Source organism: Heterodontus francisci, chromosome 25 (genome assembly GCF_036365525.1).
Source record: "Heterodontus francisci isolate sHetFra1 chromosome 25, sHetFra1.hap1, whole genome shotgun sequence".
Classification (NCBI taxonomy): domain Eukaryota; kingdom Metazoa; phylum Chordata; class Chondrichthyes; order Heterodontiformes; family Heterodontidae; genus Heterodontus; species Heterodontus francisci.
In genome coordinates, this window is record NC_090395.1 from 35,137,301 (window position 1) to 35,158,586 (window position 21,286).

Sequence of the window (21,286 nt, forward strand, 5' to 3'; positions counted from 1 at the left end):
AACATCTCACACTGAAGAGTGCCTGCAGAGTCTCATCGACAGGTTTGCGGCTGCCTGCAATTAATTTGGCCTAACCATCAGCCTCAAGAAAACAAACATCATGGGGCAGGATGTCAGAAATGCTCCATCCATCAATATTGGCGACCACGCTCTGGAAGTGGTTCAAGAGTTCACCTACCTAGGCTCAACTATCACCAGTAACCTGTCTCTAGATGCAGAAATCAACAAGCGCATGGGAAAGGCTTCCACTGCTATATCCAGACTGGCCAAGAGAGTGTGGGAAAATGGCGCACTGACCTGGAACACAAAAGTCCGAGTGTATCAGGCCTGTGTCCTCAGTACCTTGCTCTATGGCAGCGAGGCCTGGATAACGTATGTCAGCCAAGAGCGACGTCTCAATTCATTCCATCTTCGCTGCCTCCGGAGAATACTTGGCATCAAGTGGCAGGACCGTATCTCCAACACAGAAGTCCTCGAGGTGGCCAACATCCCCAGCTTGTACACACTACTGAGTCAGCGGCGCTTGAGATGGCTTGGCCATGTGAGCCGCATGGAAGATGGCAGGATCCCCAAAGACACATTGTACAGCGAGCTCGCCACTGGTATCAGACCCACCGGCTGTCCATGTCTCCGCTATAAAGACGTCTGCAAACGCGACATGAAATCCTGTGACATTGATCACAAGTCGTGGGAGTCAGTTGCCAGCGTTCGCCAGAGCTGGCGGGCAGCCATAAAGACGGGGCTAAAATGTGGTGAGTCGAAGAGACTTAGTAGTTGGCAGGAAAAAAGAGAGGCGCAAGGGGAGAGCCAACTGTGCAACAGCCCCGACAAACAAATTTCTCTGCAGCACCTGTGGAAAAGCCTGTCACTCTAGAATTGGCCTTTATATCCACTCCAGGCGCTGCTTCACAAACCACTGACCACCTCCAGGCGCATATCCATTGTCTCTCGAGATAAGGAGGCCCAAAAGAAAAAAAAAAGAATAGTAAGACAGGTGGGAAAGCACCTAGAGAAGGACACAGTCTGCAAAGGGATATAGATAGGTTAAGTGAGTGGGCAAAAATTTGGTGGATGGAGTATAATGTGGGGAGATGTGAAGTTTCTGCTTTGGTAGGAAGAATAAAGAAACAGAATATTTAAATAGCAGGACACAATAGAATGCTACGATAGAGGTATCTGGGTTTCTTCGTACACTAAACACAGCTTGCAGGTACAAGTATTTAGGAAGGTAAATGGAATGTTGGCCTTTATTGCAAAGCGGATGGAGTATAAAAGTAGGGAAGTCTTGCTATAACTATACAGCACATGGTTTTGGTCTTATTGAAGCAGAGATATACTTGTGTTGGAGGCAATTCAGAGAAGGTTCACTAGGCTGATTCCTGGGATTAAGGGGTTGTCTTGAGGAAAGGTTGTGCCTAAACTCATTGGCGTTTGGAAGAATGAGAGGTGATCTTATTGAAACTCAAGATTCCGAAGGGGCATAACAGGGTAGCGCCTGAGAGGATGTGATCCTGAGGATATTTCCCCTCAAAGGGGGGTGGAAATCTAGAACTAGGAGGCATTGTTTCAGAATAAGGTGTTGCCCATTTAAAACCGATGAGGAATTTCTTCTGAGTTGTGAATCTTTGGAATTCTCTACCCCAGAAAGCTATGGAGGCTGAGTGATTGAATATCAAAGCTGAGATGGACAGATCCATTAACTATCGGGGAATCATGGGTTATGAGGGGTGGGGGGCAAGCAGGAAAGCATTGAGGCCACAATCACATCAGCTGCAATAATATTGAACGGTGGAGCAAGTTTTGCAGGCTGTATGGCCTACTCCTATTTATGTTCGCTCATCTCAATTATTTATATCTTCAGTAAAAACTGGTGTACAGCAATAATTTAAGGTAGAGGAGATAAGAATATTTCATGGTTTAAATGTTTTATTACTTTGAAATGTGGAGTTGGTTGTACCACCATACTTAAGAAATTTTAACTTAAATGTACCTTACTATTTAAAATAGTTAGACTAGTTTGGATAGTAGAGCTGATCAGTCGAGGGCTTTTAAAATGTAACTGCAGTGTAGAATAGTTATAGCAGGACGAATTTTGACCAGCTTTTTCTCAACTAACTTTTTTGTATGCAAGGCATCAATGAGCTTTTCCTTTCACATTCATAGTTTCTCCCCATTTTCATATTTTAACTATTTATAACTACCTCATCCAGTCATGCCCAAGAGATGGACATCCACTGGTATCCTTACCTGGCAGATTTTTAAAAAGCAGCTGTTTGATAATTTTGCACTAAAATTTATTCAATTTCTTTCTCTGTATATTCTGTACAGTGCCTTTACAAGTTTGTTTCATTATGAACAGTGATATACTATACACATGACTTGTAGGTTAAACAAATAACAAACTAACCAGCTTGTTACTTTCCATATTTATACAACACCGAAGCACTCAATTTATCTCCTTTGAAGTACACTTATAGTATCTATTACAATACTAACTTGAACTGTCCAAATTGTATTTACAATCTCCCATCCAGTTTGTAGTTTCTATTTACAAAGTTTCAGCCATCCATTGATTGAATGTAAAATTAGTAGTCTGCCATTTGTAAGAATATCGCTTCCTCTTGGCTCATTCTGCAATGTAGGTGCGTACTAATGTCCTCTTTCCCCACTGGGGCAGAATACTGCTGACTAGACAGAAAACCCCCATAAGTGTCTGGGGCAAGGGAACGTAAGAAAAGAAATGTGGATGTTATCTGATATACTAAAGTCAACAGCTTCCCTGAACATTAATCTACTCCAGAAAAGACTACTTTCCCAGAAATTTGTTCCAATATCCTTTTTAAAATAATCACTGAATACCTGTTGAGTCCAGTACCTATAGTTAAACAATTTAGAAGGAAAAATGGCTTGTGGTCCCACAACACATCAAAACATACAATATGCATCCCCACAATTCAGTTTAGGTTGAAGCATTCACTCTTGCTGGTCTCCTGTTAATGAAACGAAACTTTTTTGTACTTCGTGTTTGGGATCTGTCCACGCAGTTTAAGTCTTCTCACTGCCTCCCGCATGTGCTTTGGCTGCAAGGGTGGAGTTTCTCCCCATTTATCACAGACATCCAGAGCTTTATATATATTTTAAAAAGAGAAAGTTAGAACAATTGGATTTTTTTCACAAAATCAGTCTGCAGCATCAGATGTCCAGCATCCCAGCAGGAACACAGGTGCTTAAAGCTAAAAGTTTGCACCTTTTCTATGCTACTTGCCTGGTGAAGCATCAATTTGTTACTTAATAATGCAACTCATAACTGGTTCACATTTCATAATAGAGTTGGTGCACAAGAGCAAATAATGGGCTTGGTAGTGGCCAAACAGGAATCTGCACAAGCTGCACACAAATTAGCCCCTCTAAGTGGCTATGCAGAAGAATTTTAAAGGACCCACGCCCTTAAACACATCATTCACGCACAAGAAAAAGGGTATGTTACTTAGCAGTACCAGCACAAACTTGGCCTTGGGGATGAGGAGAGAAAATTTCTGAAAGCTCAAAGCATCAGGAGGGGCTTTTTAAAATAAAATGCTCAGTAACTATTATAATAGAGGTCTGCATAAGCATTGTAGTGTGAGGAGTTCCTTCTAACTGATAATTCCCAGGAGCACATGCACAGCACGAGGCAGATTTGTCTGTGGATCAGGCTTAAAAGGGCACTTCTAATCTCATTTTAATATCCAGTTGGTGACTTTTTGTTCCAGTTTGTTGTTGGTGCTGAATTGTACCATAGCAGATGGAATGCATCATTATGTTGCCAGGAGTGAGTACTGTGTGTACTTGAAGGTTCCTTCCCTCCTGTGCCAAGGAAGAAGATCCCAGAAATGCTGTCCCAGGAACTGAACGAGCAGCATCTGAAGATGGCTGGTGCATCCATCTTAAGGTAACCACTCTCCCCAGCAATTAAGATGGGTAGGCTACCACACCTGTTCAAGTTGGCAGAGAGAGAGAAAGGAGGTATGTGTTTTTTTTTAATACAGTAATAGGCTATTTGTGGTGTAACTAGTAACTGGATTCAATTATTTTGGACGTATTCCCACATATTTCATCCTTGCACTGCTCACAAAGAAGTACAAGGTCATAACTTAAATCTGTCATTCAGGGCTACAAATGTTTTTTTAATTCATTCATGGGATGTGGGCATCGCTGGCCAGGCCAGCATTTATTGCCCATCCCTAATTGCCCTTGAGGTGGTGGCGGTGAGCTGCCTTCTTGAACCGCTCCAGTCCATGTGGGGTAGGTACACCCACAGTGCTGTTAGCAAGGGAGTTCCAGGATTTTGACCCAGCGACAGTGAAGGAACGGCAATATATTTCCAGTCAGGATGGTGTGTGATTTGGAGGGGAACTTGCAGGTGGTGCCCTTGTACTTCTAGTTGGTAGAGGTCACGGGTTTGGAAGATTCTGTCTAAGGAGCCTTGGTGCGTTGCTGCGGTGCATCTTGTTGATGGTACACACTGCTGCCACCGTGCGTCAGTGGTGGAGGGAGTGAATGTTTGTAGATGGGGTGCCAATCAAGCAGCTGCTTTGTCCTGGATGGTCTCTAGCTTCTTGAGTGTTGTTGGAGCTGCACCCATCCAGGCAAGTGGAGAGTATTCCATCACACTCCTGACCTGTGCCTTGTAGACAGTGGACAGGCTTTGGGGAGTCAGGTGGTGAGTTACTCGCCTCAGGATTCCTAGCCTCTGACCTGTTCTTGTAGCCACAGTATTTATATGGCTGCTCCAGTTCAGTTTCTGGTCAATGGTAGCCCCTAGGATGTTGATAGTGGGGGATTCAGCAATGGTAATACCGTTGAATGTCAAGGGGAGATGATTAGATTCTCTCTTGATGGAGATGGTCATTGCCTGGCACTTGTGTGGTGCGAATGTTACTTGCCACTTATCAGCCCAAGCCTGGATATTGTCCAGGTCTTGCTGCATTTCTATCCGGACTGTTTCAGTATCTGAGGAGTCACGAATGGTGCTGAACACTGTGCAATCATCAGCGAACATCCTCACTTCTGACCTTATGATTGAAGGAAGGTCATTGCTGAAGATGGTTGGGCCTAGGACACTACCCTGAGGAACTCCTGCAGTGATACCCTGGAGCTTAGATGATTGACCTCCAACAACCACAACCATCTTCTTTTGCCCTAGGTATGATTCCAGCCAGTGGAGGGTTTTCCTCCAATTCCCATTGACCTCAGTTTTGCTAGGGCTGCTTGATGCCATACTCTGTCAAATGCTGCCTTGATGTCAAGGGCAGTCACTCTCACCTCACAAATGCTACCAAGAGTTAAGTTTACAGGAGCATTTAAGTTTCAGCCGTGAAGCTCACAAATTAGTTTTGCTTTGCTTTCACTGAAAAATCTCAATGTTCAGGAAAATAAATCACTTCTTGAACATTCAGTTCATTGGCGTAGATAAGCAGATAAAGCATGATACACAATATCTCACTTTGTATAGTGACTTTCAGTCTTCAATGTTTGATGCCTTTTTAACAAACAGTGGTTTTCTATACTGACGTCATCAATTAAACATCTTTCTCGGTTCAATAATTGTAGCTGACTAAATAAGTGCAGTATTCTTAAGATTCAGCAGCAAAGTATAATTAACAAAGTTAAATGTGAAAACAATTTTGACCTCCTGAATCTCTTACCCCTATATTCTGACAAACTATCAGGAATCAAACTGAAAGCATAATTTTGGAATTTAGTCTTTCCATCTCTACTTTTGATAATGAGCCGTTTAAAAGCTCGACTGTATGAACTCACCTTCTTCCATCACTTCACCCACAAAGACTTTGGAAATACCAGACATGGCAATCACTACATTCTGAGATACCGAGCAGCCTGTGATTGACTGGATCAGCTGGAAAAGAGAGCTGAGCAAAGTCACAAATACTGGACTAGGGTACATGACATATACATAATTATAGTTAACATTTTCTTAGTATACTTGCCCTCTAATTGATTATCCATTGTTAAGAGTAATCTATTATTGTCCATTCTCAGCACACAAAAAACCTAATGCAACAGCAAAATACAGCACACGCTGGAAATCAGAAATAAAGACCTGAGTGTTTCCAGAATTTTCTGTTAGTTTTTTCCCTACCATCATGATATTGTGATATAAAATCCAATATGTAATGGGTGAACACTTGTGGCACAACTAAGGACAATACTTTGTGTGGCAAATTTAATTGTGAATTAAGCTATGTCATTTTGTTACATTATTAAACTACAAGGCACAAATATCTTTAATATCCATCAATAATGTGCAAACACAAAATAGCAATTGGTTGTAAAATGAAGGCAAAATAACCTGGGCCTTTGGTTTTATAAAAAACTTAAAATAAGCCACAATATGGTTTTCAGTTGTCTGTAAAATGGATTAAATATTTTGCATAATGAAAAAGGACTCATCAGTTTCCTTGTCAGGTGAGAATATATGAGGAAGTAATATTTTCTTTTCTGTTCATTATTTCTCGTCCATGTTATTCCAACCAGATAAATACATGGCCTACTTCCTGGCATTTGGAAATAATCCAGCCGACAACTAAAAGGTGCAAGTGAGAAGACAGATTGTCTCTTACTAAATCTCTCTACTCTTGGCTTTTGATAATACATTCACTCTCCACATATTTAGCATTGGTGTGAACTCAAATCTGGTGCACTGTTAGAATTCTAGTGTAAATCAGACGGTAAGGCTTAAACTAACTACAAGTTAGTGTAGAAGTCCTGTGACATTGATCACAAGTCGTGGGAGTCAGTTGCCAGTGATCGCCATAAAGGCAGGGCTAAAGTGTGGCGAGTCAGAGACTTAGCAGTTGGCAGGAAAAAAGACAGAAGGGGAGAGCCAACTGCGAAACAGCCCTGACAACAAATTTTATCTGCAGCACCTGTGGAAGAGTCTGTCACTCTAGTATTGGCCTTTATAGCCACTCGAGGCGCTGCTCCACAAACCACTGACCACCTGCAAGCGCTTACTCATTGTCTCCCGAGACAAGGAGGCCAAAGAAAAGAAGAACTACAAAACAAAGCCCTGAACTTGGATTCCAACTCTACACTATAGTCAGAGCATCGCTGTAGAGCAAAACCACTTCATACATGTGCTGCTGTAGTGTAAATGAACTAATTGATATTGTATGTTACAGATTATAATACTGTAGAGCTACACCCACTAGAAACTAGATTGAAATTATTCAATATTCAGTTTGTGTACACCTTTATCACATGATTCTGACCTGGAACTGAATCCCTGTCCCAGATGAAAGGGCCGGGTGCTTACCCACTGTACTCGTCAGTCCAGAACTTGCCAATCCATTCTGCTTTACACAACTGCACCTTCCCCTGGCTATTAACAAATCCCAGACTCTTTACATTACTGCACCGCAGGGACACAGTGACAACCTCAGGCAGGATCATGAACAATATCTTCTGTATTAATTGGGTGAGAAAAAATCATCTTTGGGAATTTTTGCAATATTTTACTACAGACACATCAACGCAGGGATTTCATGAATAATTAGCTGAAAAAAATACATGCTAGCTACAATTGAAAAAAATCTGAACTAACAACTTTACTTTGTATTGTTGTTCTTCCCAATTTGAAAAAAAATGGAACTAAAAGAGTTAACATGATGGATTGTTTTAATTAAAACACTTACTGATAGCAAACCCCACAAATCTGGTCTCAGAGTAACTAACCCTTTTAATAGCAGCTTTGGGAAAGGCGGAGCGACGATACATCTCATAGCGATTCAACTGCTCCTCTGAAAAGGATGAAACCAGGATCCTGGTAAAATAAAATAGATCTTTTAAATATACAGGTCATCTTCAGTGAACTCTGAATTGTTTTTAAAATAATACGAGGAGCTCTACTGGGAACAGGTAATGTCAGTTCCACTTGAAGCTTGTTTGGGAAAGTGAAAAATTTCAAGTCGCAAAATTTTTTTTAACTCTTCTGAAGCAATGTTTAACTGCATCTTACAATGCTTCCTTGTAAAACCATTAGATGCAACATGTTGCAAGGTTAAATGAAGACACAGACAGTCTGACATGAACGGAGGCTGCAGAGCTAAAGGACATAGATAGAAATAAAAAGCGTTAAGATTACAAGACACTGAAGACGAGAAGAATGTTTCTTCTCACATAGTACTGGATCTGTGGGACACGCTTCAAAAGCAGTTTAAATCTATTCACTGCTCCAAAGTAAGAGCTGCATGACTGTCTAGTTGGGTATGGGAGTGATGTTTCAAAGATATGTATAAATTGAGATGATCAAATGTTAACAGTTTCTTCAATGCCAGGGCAGTGAACCAGGCTTGCAGAAACAAAGATGTGAAGACAGATAAATATACTGGAGTAATACAACAGATTTAGAAGAGAGACCAGGAGAAACTTTTGTTTTTACACAGATGGTTGTAAGACTATGGAATGCACCAGTTAAGTTAGTGACTGAAGAGGAGACCTGGTCAACATTTAAAACAGGTTAAATAGGTGGTCAAAGAAAAAAGATAGATCAAGGAATCTGAGAACATGGCAAGAACACTTTAGGACTAGTGGCCGCGTGGAGGAGAAACACCAACATGGACTGATCAGGTCAAATGGACTGTTTCAGTGGTGTACTTTCTATGCAATACTATGTAAATCCATACTCCTCCTTGCTCTCCAAATTACTTAACATTCCTCTTTCTGAAACAATTAATTCCACTTTAAAAGAATGTATGAACTCTGCTTCAAGAATCCACATTCTAAAAATCCTCTTGTGTAAATAGTTTCTATGTGCTCCTTTTAACATACTACACCACAGAATTTATGTACAAGATTCCCCAAGTTGAATTCAGGATCTCTGTTGTGCCACCATGAGGAGGCTTCCACTTTCACACAACCAATCATGAACAACTAGAGATCAGTTGATAGACATTCAATTTCGATTGCAGGATCCTTCAGCTCTATCAATCAACATCAATTCAAACAGTGAGTCGACGACATCATGTTCAAGGTCTGGCAGCTGCTTCTGAGCCAGCCATAAAATGACTCCAAAAAAAAAATCCTGAGACTGTTCCGTATTGCTAAAGTAGCACAAATAATATTTTTAAGTGGCAACATACTTTCTGCTTAATATACAGACCACTCCTCCAATATAGTTCCCAAAAGTGACATGGTCAGGCAATATGTTGCTCGTCTCCCTTAAAGAATTCTTGTTTTTAGATTAAATGAAACGAATTATTCATGAGAAGCTCAATAGTAATAAAGCAGTTCAGATATTATCAAACCCCCTTAGGCTAAAACTCACCTAGTGAATGGATGGCTTTTGAAACCTAAGTTACAACTTTATTAGCACTCTCCACCACCTAAAAGCTTTTTTATTCTACTATAGTTAAGAATTAGGGTTATTTTCTCTACAGACTTAAACTGTCACTAGAGACTTTCTCTCTCTTTAATTCTGTTGGTATTTGATCCATTAGCGTTCTCCAACATTATATTGATGGAGTCACTATTACGAGGACTAACTACTGCACTCCAATGCAAGTACATAACATGCAGTTACATTGGCTGCTCACACCACCAGCAGCACAAAGAAGCAGTAGCAGTGCTTCACTGATGTACCTATTGCTATCTCGCACGCACCTATACTGCAAGGATAGGAAAAGGAAACATCAGCCAAGATTGCTGCTGGCATAGCTTGAACACATAATCATGTTTGGTTTTGATACTCGAGCTAATTTCTGACCTCCCCAAACAACTGGTAGTAGCCTTCAAACGGATTGGTGCAGGCCAAATGGCAAAATTGGAATAGGACCCCAGTGACCTACTGTTGCTGCCCCCCAAATGTATAAATAGGGCCAAGTCAGTAGCAATTGGTCAAAAAAATAGAAGGGGGAATTTTTTTTTAATTCATTTCATGGAATGTGGGTGTCGCTGGCTAGGCCAGCATTTGCTGCCCATCTCTCATTGCCCTTGGGAAAGTGGAGGTGAGCTGCCTTCTTGAACCGCTGCAGTCCATCTGGTGCAGGTACACCCACAGTGCTGTTAGGGAGGAAGTTCCAGGGTTTTGATCCAGTGACAGTGAAGGATATTGTTACCGACTTATATTATTTTTCTCCTCGGATTAAAAGACTGCGCCTTTAAGACAGGAAGAGAAGTTTTGGATTTCTGGGGACAGTGTGCCACAGCTTCACTTGTTACCCGAGGCAACAGCAGCAGAGAGGGGTCAGATGACAATGTTTCCATTTAACTGTGTAAAACTGAAAAAAACCAGTCTGAACCAGATTCACCATTAAAGGATACTGAAAAGAGCTGTCCATTCTCTCTCAGCACAAATTCTACAAGGAGCTACAGGCCAAATTAATTGCCTAAAGAAGAAAATACCCTTAAGAAATTTGGTATTGCTGAAGAAATTGTTGATGCCTGCTGTAGCCAAAGAGTTTGAATGCCTATCAAACACAGACTGCTTCATCAAATCCAAGTGAAGACTTACAGTAGCCTTTGATTATTTTCACATTGGAATACCTCATCCATCAGGAACATAATCCATAAAGACTTATTTATTTATTCTTAAGAAACTGCTAATTTTTAACATCACTTTTAAAACCAGTTAACTACTGTTATTTTTGAGTGTGTGAGAGAGAATGGGGAAGTTAGGTTAAAATAAGTTATAAGGTCTTTAGACATAGGTTTATCTTAATAGTGTTTACGATTTAGTTTTAATAAATAGTTAATTTGTTGTTGTCTAAAGAGACCTTGTTTGGTCTGTCTTATTCCAGGGGTACTAGAGTGTTTAATTTGGCTGTTTTCCGGTTGGGTGAAAAACATTTAGAATATGCTGCGACATGTGGAGCGACAGGACTGAACTGACAGTGCGTTGCTCCCGCCACGATCATAACTATATATTTCCAAGTCGGGATGGTGTGTGACTTGGAGAGGAACTTATTCCCACACATCTGCTGCCTTGTCCGAGATGGAAGAGGTCATAGGTTTGGAAGGTGCTGTCAAAGGAGATGTGGTGAGCTGCTGCAGGGTATCTCGTATGTGGTACACTGTGCTGCCACTGTACGTTGGTGGTGGAGGGAGTGAATGTTTAAGGTGCTGGATGGAGTGCCAATCAAATGGGCTGCTTTGTCCTGGATGATGTCGAGCTTCCTGAGTGTTGTTGGAGCCACACTCATCCAGGCAAGTGGAGAGTGCTCCATCACACTCCTGACTTGTGCCCTGTAGATGGTGGACAAGCTTTGGGAAGTCAGGAAGTGGGTTACTCACTGCAGAATTCCCAGCTTTAGACCTTGCTCTTATAGCCACAGTATTCATGTGGCTGCTCAGTTTTTTCTGGTCAATGGTAACCCCCAGAATGCTGATCATGGGGCATTCAGCAATGGTAATGCCGTTGAATGTCAAGGGGAGATGGTTGGATTCTCTCTTGTTGGAAATTGCCATTAACTGGCACATGTGAGGCATAAATGTTACTTGCCCCTTATCAGCCCAAGCCTGAGTGCTGTCCAGGTCTTGCTGCATATGGACACGGGCTGCTTCATTATCTGAGTAAGTGCGAATGGTACTGAAGCTCGTACAATCATCAGCAAACATCCCCACTTCTGACCTTATGATGAAGGGAAGGTCATTGATGAAGAAGCTGAGATGGGCGGCGCAGTGGTTAGCACCGCAGCCTCACAGCTCCAGCGACCCAGGTTCAATTCTGGGTACTGCCTGTGTGGAGTTTGCAAGTTCTCCCCGTGTCTGCGTGGGTTTTCTCCGGGTGCTCCGGTTTCCTCCCACAAGCCAAAAGACTTGCAGGTTGGTAGGTAAATTGGCCATTATAAATTGCCCCTAGTATAGGTAGGTGGTAGGGAAATATAGGGACAGGTGGGGATGTAGTAGGAATATGGGATTTGTGTAGGATTAGTATATATGGGTGGCTGATGGTCGGCACAGACTCGGTGGGCCGAAGGGCCTGTTTCAGTGCTGTATCTCTAAACTAAACTAAACTATCCTGAGGAACTCCTACAGTGATGTCCTTGGGCTTAGAAGTTTGACCAACAACTACAACCATCTTCCTTTGTGCTAAGTATGGGAGACAGAAAGTGAGGTTAAAGTTTTGGGTGGGATTCCAGTGAAGGTTTGTCCCCAAAATATTAATTTGTTTCAGTCACTGAGTGGCTGCTTTGCTCAGAGTTTGCAACATTTCCTCATCTTCAATGACACAAGCAGGAAATTCAATGTTAAACCACAGATTGAGAATGGTTGACCCACTCAAACTTTCACAAGGCCCAGGAGCACAGGGATGGATCCAGGCCAGTTGCTAGGGCCCCGATTGCTGGGGGACAGTGGGCGCTCGTGCCTCCGGTTGCTCGGGGCAATGGGCGCTCGGGCCTCCGGTTGCTCGGGGCAATGGGCGCTCGGGCCTCCGGTTGCTCGGGGCAATGGGCGCTCGGGCCACCGGTTGCTCGGGGCAATGGGCGCTCGGGCCACCGGTTGCTCGGGGCAATGGGCGCTCGGGCCGCTCCGCGCGCACTCACTGCATCTTCTGGATTTCGTCCTCGTCCACTTTCTGCTTCTTGTCCTTTTTGTCTCTGACCGGCTCCACCCGCAGCTTCTTGGCCTGTTGGGCAGCGTCTCCTTCCTCATCGTCCTCCTCCTCGGCGGCGCCATCCCTCGGCTCCGCTGGCTTCTCCGCATGGGCCTGTCTCCCATTCACTTCCGCCTCCGCGCTGCTGGGCCCCGGCTGCTCGGCCGCACCGTCAGCTCCTCCTGAAGAGGAAGCCCGGCCGACCACCGTGTCTCCGGCCTTCGGCGGCTCGACTGGTGCCGCTGCTGCTATCACAGCGAGTTTGAACTTCGGCTCTTCGTCCAAATCCATGACGCTGGTCTCAGGCCCAGGCAGACGGGTCCGGGAGGGGAACAAAGCGCGAGGAAATCGCAAGTTCAAAACGCACTGCTAATGTCAGCCCAGTCTTTAAAGCAAAATGCTGGAAATACTCAGCAGCTCAGGCAGCATCTGTGGAAACAAAAACAGAGTTAACGTTTCAGGTCGATGACCCTTCATCAGAACAAAGTACCCTGAGGAACTCCCATGAAGGCTCACTCGGTAAATTGCATCCACAACTCGGCCACTGAGGCTGAGAAGATCCCCGGCTTGGAGGAGTTGCTCTCACTCAGGTGATGCTTCAATTTGCCTCAGTGCCCAAGGCCAGTTTAAGGCGCCTGCATTCAGATGCAGCTCCAGCCTAACACAAGTATTTTCTCTGTATAGAAATTAGTTATGCAATTATTAAAACAAATATTGTTTGACCTTAAAAACAGAAAATGCTGGAAATGTTCAGCCAGTCTGGCAGCATCTGTGGACAGAAAATCAGAGTTAACATCTTTCATCGGTTCTGTATTTCGGTTTTTATTTAAAGTTTCCAGCATCTTCAGTATTTTATATTGTTTGACCTTATATATTTCGTAGTTGGTAATGAATTCTTCTTCTTTGGCCTCCTTGTCTCGGGAGACAATGGGTAAGCGCCTGCAGGTAGTCAGTAGTTTGTGGAGCAGCGCCTGGAGTGGCTATAGAGGCCAATACTAGAGTGACAGACTCTTCCACAGGTGCTGCAGATAAAATTGGTTGTCAGGGCTGTTTCGCAGTTGGCTCTCCCCTTGTGCTTCTGTCTTTTTTCCTGCCAAATGCTAAGTCTCTTAGACTCGCCACACTTTAGCCCCACCTTTATGGCTGCCCGCCAGCTCTGGCGATCGCTGGCAACTGACTCCCACGACTTGTGATCAATGTCACAGGACTTCATGTCGGGTTTGTAAACGTCTTTAAAGCGGAGACATGGATGGCCGGTGGGTCTGATACCAGTGGCGAGCTCACTGTACAATGTGTCCTTGGGGATCCTGCCGTCTTCCATGCGGCTCACATAGCCAAGCCATCTCAAACGCCGCTGACTCAGTAGGGTGTATAAGCTGGGGATGTTGGCCGCCTCGAGGACTTCTGTGTTGGAGATACGGTCCTGCCACCTGATGCCAAGGATTCTCCGGAGGCAGCGAAGATGGAATGAATTGAGACGTCGCTCTTGGCTGACATATGTTGTCCAGGCCTCGCTGCTGTAGAGCAAGGTACTGAGGACACAGGCTTGATACACGCGGACTTTTGTGTTCCGTGTCAGTGCACCATTTTCCCACACTCTCTTGGCCAGTCTGGACATAGCAGTGGAAGCCTTTCCCATGCGCTTGTTGATTTCTGCATCGAGAGACAGGTTACTGGTAATAGTTGAGCCTAGGTAGGTGAACTCTTGAACCACTTCCAGAGTGTGGTCGCCGATATTGATGGATGGAGCATTTCTGACGTCCTGCCCCATGATGTTCGTTTTCTTGAGGCTGATGGTTAGGCCAAATTCGTTGCAGGCAGCCGCAAATCTGTCGATGAGATTCTGCAGACACTCTTCAGTGCGAGATGTTAAAGCAGCATCGTCAGCAAAGAGAAGTTCCCTGATGAGGACTTTCCGTACTTTGGTCTTTGCTCTTAGACGGGCAAGGCTGAACAACCTGCCACCTGATCTTGCGTGGAGCAAAATTCCTTTTTCTGAAGACTTGAACGCATGTGAGAGCAGCAGGGAGAAGAAAATCCTAAACAGTGTAGGTGTGAGAACACAGCCCTGTTTCACGCCATTCAGGATAGGAAAGGGGTCTGATGAGGCACCGCTATGCTGAATTGTGCCTTTCATATTGTCATGGAATGAGGTGATGATACTTAGTAGCTTTGGTGGACATCCGATCTATTCTAGTAGACTGAAGAGACCACGTATGCTGACGAGGTCAAAGGCTTTGGTGAGATCAATGAAAGCAACGTAGAGGGGCATCTGTTGTTCGCGGCATTTCTCCTGTAGCTGACGAAGGGAGAACAGCAAGTCAATGGTCGATCTCTGCTCGAAAGTCACACTGTGCCTCAGGGTAGACACGCTCGGCCAGCTTCTGGAGCCTGTTTAAAGCGACTTGAGCAAAGACTTTCACCACTATGCTGAGCAGGGAAATTCCACGGTAGTTGTTGCAGTCACCGCGGTCACCTTTGTTTTTATAGAGGGTGATGATATTGGCATCGCGCATGTCCTGTGGTACTGCTCCCTCATCCCAGCACAGGCAAAGCAGTACGTAGAGTGCTGAGAGTATAGCAGGCTTAGCACTCTTAATTATTTCAGAGGTAATGCCCAGGGGCTTTTCCGCTGGCTAGAGAATCAATGGCATTACTGAGTTCCGATTTTGTTGGCTGTACGTCCAGCTCATCCATGACTGGCAGAGGCTGGGCTGCATTGCGGGCGGTCTCAGTGACAACATTCTCCCTGGAGTACAGATCTAGATAGTGCTCAACCCAGCGGTCCATTTGCTTGCGTTGGTCAGTGATTGTGTCCCTTGATTTAAATTTGAGGGGGGCGGTTTTCTTGATGGTTGGCCCAAAAGCTCTCTTAATGCCATCATACATTCCTCTGATGTTTCCGGTGTCTGAGGCCAGCTGAATATGACTGCATAGGTGTTGCCAGTAGTCATTTGCGCCGCGCCTGGCTGTTCTTTGTGCAGCGCTTCTGGCTGTTTTAAGTGCTACGGATGTTAACTCGCTGGGGGCTTTCTTGTAGTTCAACAGTGCAATGCGCTTAGTGGCTATGACAGGTTCCAGCTCTTAAAAGTGAGATTGAAACCAGTCTGCATTCTGCTTCACGCGTTTGCCATAGGTGGTCATAGCTGACTCATAGATGGCGTCTCTGATGTGGGCCCACTTGGTCTCTGCATCCCCTGTGGGAGTGTTTTGAAGGGCTTTTTCAAGTGAATTTAGGAATTTTTGTAACAGCTGTGGAAAAGAAATTCTGCTCGTGTTGATGCGTGGGTGGCCCTTCTGCTTGGAGTGATGCAGCTTCTTTGGTTTGAGTCTAACCTTGCTGCACACCAGGGAGTGGTCAGTGTCGCAGTCCGCACTGTGGAAGCTGCGTGTGGCTTGAACGCTGTTTAAGGAGGTTCGCCTTGTGACGATGAGGTCCAGCTGGTGCCAATGACGTGATCTTGGGTGCCTCCAAGAAACCTGGTGACAGGGTTTAATGTGAAAGAATGAGTTGGTGATGCAGAGGTTATGATAGGTACACAACTCAAGCAGTCTCTGTCCATTCTTTTTCATCCTTCCAGTGCCATAGCGCCCAAGGCAGGAGGGCCATGAGTCATGGTCGTCCCCAGCCCTGGCATTAAAGTCCTCCAGCAGGAACAGATGTTCGGTATTGGGGATGCTACTAATGATATTATGGAGTTCCGCGTAGAACTGGTCTTTAGCTTCAGGTGGGGAGCATAGATGCTGAGTAGGTGTACTGGACCAGAGGCGGTGAGCAGTCGGATGGACAGTATGCGTTCTGAGCCATTTGAGGGTGGCTCTATCATGCTGAGCAAAGAGTTTCTGATGGCGAAGTCCACTCCATGCCGTCTTGGTTCTTCAGGATCCCTACCCTGCCAGTAGAAGGTGTAGTCTTGCTCTCTTAGAGATCCGCTCGCAGGGAGGCGTGTCTCCTGAAGTGCTGCAATGTCCACATTGAGTCTACTGAGCTCGTTGTTAATGATGGCGGTCTTCCGAGAATCGTTGATTTGTGTAAGGTCTTCCGACAGGCCAGGACACATAGTTCTGATGTTCCAGCTTGCAAAACGAAGGGCTGGTACCTTCTTTCCTTTTTTTATCATGTTGTTTGGTGCGGTGTTGCAGTCCACTTGTCAGGCAATGACCCTGAGCTCCAAGCACCCATTGAAACAGGTGGACTGTGGCGGGACAGAACCTTATTGACCGGGGGCTGCCCGGTTTGAGGCAGGCGGTAGCTGTCCAGTGAGGTGCGATGACCTCGCCCACCGACAAAAGCAACTCGTGGCGCCCAATCTCTACGCCAATCGAGCTGGACTTATAACCCGTAACTGCTGCCTTCCGTGTTGTTTCGGTCGCTGTGAGGTGACTATGGAGTGACCTCTCCACGGCACATGCCTGGGCGAATGTATGGGGGTTGTGAGAAACCCAAGCGTCAAAACCCCCCTCTCGGCCTTTCTGGTGGGGTCCAAAGGAGTGCAGAGCATGACGTTTGGCACTGGTATGGCTGCAGGAACTGCCGGAAACATGCCAAAGGTGATACATGACTTCCTACGGGGTTCCGCTCCGGATTTTCTGTTAGGGTTTACTCCCTTAGCCTCGGACTCTCCTGAGACGCCCACAAGGCAATGGGGTTGTTCGTGCCCCTGCTCAGGCATAGGTGGATGCCGGTGGGAGGAGGGGGAGGGGTGGAGGGAAGGGTGTGCGAGGGGGAGCTGGGAAGGGGGCGGTAGGGGGGGTGCAGGGGAAGGAGCTGTGGGGGGGGAGTTGGGAAGGGGTTGCGAGGGGGGAGCTGGGAGAAGGGAGTGGGGGTGGGTGGGGGAAGGGGGTGCAGGTCATAAAACATTTCATCAGTTCCCACCATCCCAGAAGACCTCGCTGTGCCTTGTGTGTTGGTAGCTGCTGTGTTTAACAGGATTCCTCACAAGGATTACTAATGGAGACGACAAAGGGGAATGGTTCATAACCCAGCACAAAACCACTGCTGCACATCAATTGTCATCAGCCTGGGAGAATGTTACCAGTGGAGTCCCACAGGGATCTGCTTTGCAATCTGTTTCATATCTTCATAAAAACTTTGCAGCTAGGAGTCACAGCTCATCCGCGTCCTCCGGGAGGTGGGCGACAGCCTCGGGCGCCAGTATCAGCAGAAATTCGCTGACATTGCGCTGCAGATGCGCTACAAGCCGCACATCTCCCGCGGGCGCTTTGAAGTTGTGGCCGAGGAGCCGTTCCGCGATGTAGTCAACTGGGGCCGGGTCGTGGCTTTTTACGTGTTCGGGGGCACCTTTTTCTCAATGCTTCCCCTCTGTACTAGGTCTTATTACCCTAGGGTTCCGCTGCTCCTTCCTCTCTGCACTGGACTTACCGCACGCCGTGGCCACGGATGCTCTGGACGATGAAGACAACAGGATAGAAGATCAGAGTATCACCAGCTGTACTTTGCAATTTTGTCCAGTAGAGAAGTGTAGCCTCGGCGTCCAGAAAACTGGATGTCAATTTGAGCACAGTTCAGTGCTCAATGAAGAAAGCAAAGAGCAGGTATGGCTGGGAGAGGGCAGGGCTCAGGTAACATTAAACTAGCTGTTAACTTGTAGTTAGGGCTAAAATGTACTGATTAAAGAGCCAGGGGAATTTAAACAGTTTAAGAGGGTAGACTGGGGGAGAAAGCACTAAGAATGGGAGCAGATGGCCATGGATAGAGTTGCACAGCAAGGGAGCTTCCTAGGGAGCTTACAGCCCAGGAGCCATCTTGTTATAGTATGAATATTAGTAATGAATATTTCTGTAATTTGTAGGGTTTCAAGGATTCATTGGACAAATTACACTTGGTAGTTGAGGCACATCTCCACTTTCAGAACAGACGAAACCAATGTAGCCGTCTTGGTATTTGCTTAACTTTGCAGGTGACTGGCAGCTTTATGCTGTTTATTCACACCTCCACCTCCTCAGTGTTCTTCAGCCCTTCATGGTTGAATTTGATGAAGGAAGTTCTGTATCATCGCTCTACGGGTTTTGTTGTTTTGAAGCTGATGGTCGAATTAAAATGTTCTCCATATCTGGTATTTATTGTGTGGGTTTGCAAAGATTTTTCTTGTTCTTTGTAATTTATCTTGTTCCCACTGAAATAGCTCTATTACGCCTTAAATTTTAATTTCTACACTTTCAGCATGTCATAAACACTCGCCAACAGGGAATGGACATAATCGCCAGCCTTGCCCACCTCCCAAGATTCACAATACTTATTTAAAAATCTCAGCCCTCACCTGTAAAGCATAATCCCCTTCTGTTTCCTGTAGATGTTGACTGGCTTGCTGTTTTCCAGTATGTGTTTGCTTTTTACTTCCCTCTGATGTGAACGCTTTGATAAGTCACATTGTGAACCTGCACCACATTAATTCCCAGTTCTACGGATGCACTGTGCAATGAGTTTTCAGGCTCAACCTCCTGTCTCACGAGTTATTGCCTGCAGATGTCTAAATAGCAGAGCCAGAGTCCGGACAGGGACAGGCAGAGCCTGAGGTAGATGTCGGGGCAGTGAGGCGTAAGGGAGAGCCAGGATGCAGGTTAATTGTCAACATTACAGGGGAACTGGGACGTACCAAGACGTAGCAACCTTACTGTCTCCAGGTGACTTGCTGGGACGATCCCTATACGTCACTTTGTGTTTCCAGGTGCGACCTTCAACCACATGCGCTGCTATATAGTAACTCGCCTTTTTCAAACAATGCGCTGCTCACTATACCTCATGCGTACGGTAAGGCTCTGTCAATTTGAGAATGAGTGCCGGCATATTTCATAAGGGCAATAAAAATATATTGCTTTTGCTTACACATTGGCGGAACACTTGAAACCTTCTGGCGGACCTCGAGGGGACTGTGGACCCCTGGGATAGGGGAGTGTGGAGATTCGTTTCAAGTTCTTCAAGTAATCTGAATGTGCTTTGCCTTGAGTCAGTTTCATCAATGTTTTAAGAACCGAACAGCAAATTGTAGTTACATCGAACCTTTAAAGTAGCAAAACATCTCAAGACTCTTCACAGGAGCAGTACCAAATAAAATTTGACACTGAGCCACATGAGGAAATAAGGGCAGGTGATCAAAAGCGTGGTCAAAGATCTAGGTATTAAAGAAAGTCTTAAAGGAAAAGAGAGAGGTGGAGAGGTTTAGGGAGGGAATTCCAATGCTTGGGGTCTAGACAGCTGAAAGCACGGCCACCTATGGTAGGACAAAAGAAATCAAGGATGTGAAAGCAGCCAGAATTGGAGGAATACAGAGTTCTCAGAGGGTTGTAGGACTGGTGGGGGTAACAGAGATAGGAAGGTGTGAGGCTATGAAGGGGTTTGAACATAAGGATGAGATTTTTAAATTTGAGGCATTGCTGGACTGGGAGACACTAGGTCAACAAGCACAGACGTGATGGGAAAACAGAAGTTGATACCAGTTAGGATATGGGCAGCAGAGTTTTGGATGGACTCAATTATTACAGAGGTTAAAGGTGGGAGGCGAGCCAGGAGAACATTGGAACAATCTACTGTGGAGATAACAAAGGCATGGATGAAGGTTTCAGCAGCAGGTAGGCTAAGGCAAGGGCAGAGGCAAGCAATAGGCAGTCTTTGGGATGGAGAGAGTTTGGGATCAGGTCAGCTCCGGGTCAAATAGGACGCTGAGGTTGCCAACAGTCGAGTTCAACCTCAAACAGTGGTCAGGGTACATAGCACCCTTATTGCCCATTCCTTGTTGTTCAATGATGATGTTAAGTAATGAATTCCAAATCTTGGCCTTGCTGTGGGCGTATGGGCTGTGTATTTTCCTACATTACAACTGTTATTACACTTCAAAACTACTTAATTGGCTGTCAAGTGCTTCGAAATACCCCAAGGTTGCTAAAGGCATTATATAAATACAAGTTCTTTATTTCAGTAATGGTAAAGGAATGGTGACATATGTTTATCAGGAAGACGTGTTACTTGGAAGAGATGGTATTCCCATGATACTGCTGCTCTTATCCCTGCTGGTAGACATCAAGGGAGTGGCATTGAATGTGATGTAATTTAGTGTTTCAACTTAATTTTCACCATTGTATTCTTTGCTTGTAATTATAAAAAAAGTTTTGCTAAATAGGTTTTCACAAAAAGTGTATAATTCACAAATTAAGAGTGTCCTATTTGACATTTTAGGTTGGATCAGAAGATTCTACAGTTCACATTCATGGATGAGATTTAGGCTGATGCAAGGACCAATAATCTATGTGGAAATGTCTCGCATATCCTCTCAAACTGGATCTTTATTATTTTTAGTTGCATAGCAGCACCTGTTTCTGGACTGGCTGTCTGCAATAAATATACAATGATAGATGAAGATGGAATACGTGGTCGCACTCCCTGTTTCTATTTTTTATTTGCTTTCTTTGGGTGAAGGGTTGGATCAAGTCAATGATTTCTCTGTGATAAAGATTTATTCCATTTTTACATCAGTCGTGCAAATCTGACAAGAATTTTGTGATTAATCTAAAACATATGTAATATTTGAATTGCATTTATGTAGTGCCTGATCACTTCAAAACATCTTGAAGTATTTCATACACATTTGAAGTCCTTGTCTACTATTGTCTGTGCAAATGTTGCCATTTTCATGTTCTTTGAGGGCTGCCTGTTCCCTTTTTGATAGCAACTGA

General features: G+C 44.8%; 1 protein-coding gene and 1 long non-coding RNA gene across 3 annotated transcripts; one reads left to right on the forward strand and one right to left on the reverse strand.

Annotated features, from left to right (window-relative positions):
* Positions 1 to 1,908: 1,908 nt before the first annotated feature.
* Positions 1,909 to 13,183, reverse strand: taf11 (TAF11 RNA polymerase II, TATA box binding protein (TBP)-associated factor). 2 transcript variants are annotated; one of them, XM_068057075.1, is made up of 5 exons: positions 12,546 to 13,183; positions 7,738 to 7,825; positions 7,319 to 7,467; positions 5,803 to 5,912; positions 1,909 to 3,124 (listed from the first exon to the last, which is right to left on the reverse strand). In XM_068057075.1, exons 1-5 carry the CDS (start codon positions 12,884 to 12,886, stop codon positions 2,994 to 2,996), a joined length of 819 nt encoding a protein of 272 aa, XP_067913176.1. In that variant the 5' UTR covers positions 12,887 to 13,183; the 3' UTR covers positions 1,909 to 2,993. The 2 variants fall into 2 exon arrangements, with proteins under 2 accessions (XP_067913176.1, XP_067913177.1); XM_068057076.1 differs by lacking the exon at positions 7,319 to 7,467 and having other exon boundaries at positions 5,803 to 5,899; positions 12,546 to 13,159.
* LOC137383818 (uncharacterized) lies at positions 12,418 to 20,977 on the forward strand. The gene is made up of 2 exons (XR_010977468.1): positions 12,418 to 13,185; positions 20,790 to 20,977. It is a non-coding gene; the product is annotated as an uncharacterized lncRNA (long non-coding RNA).
* The last annotated feature ends 309 nt before the right edge of the window (positions 20,978 to 21,286 follow it).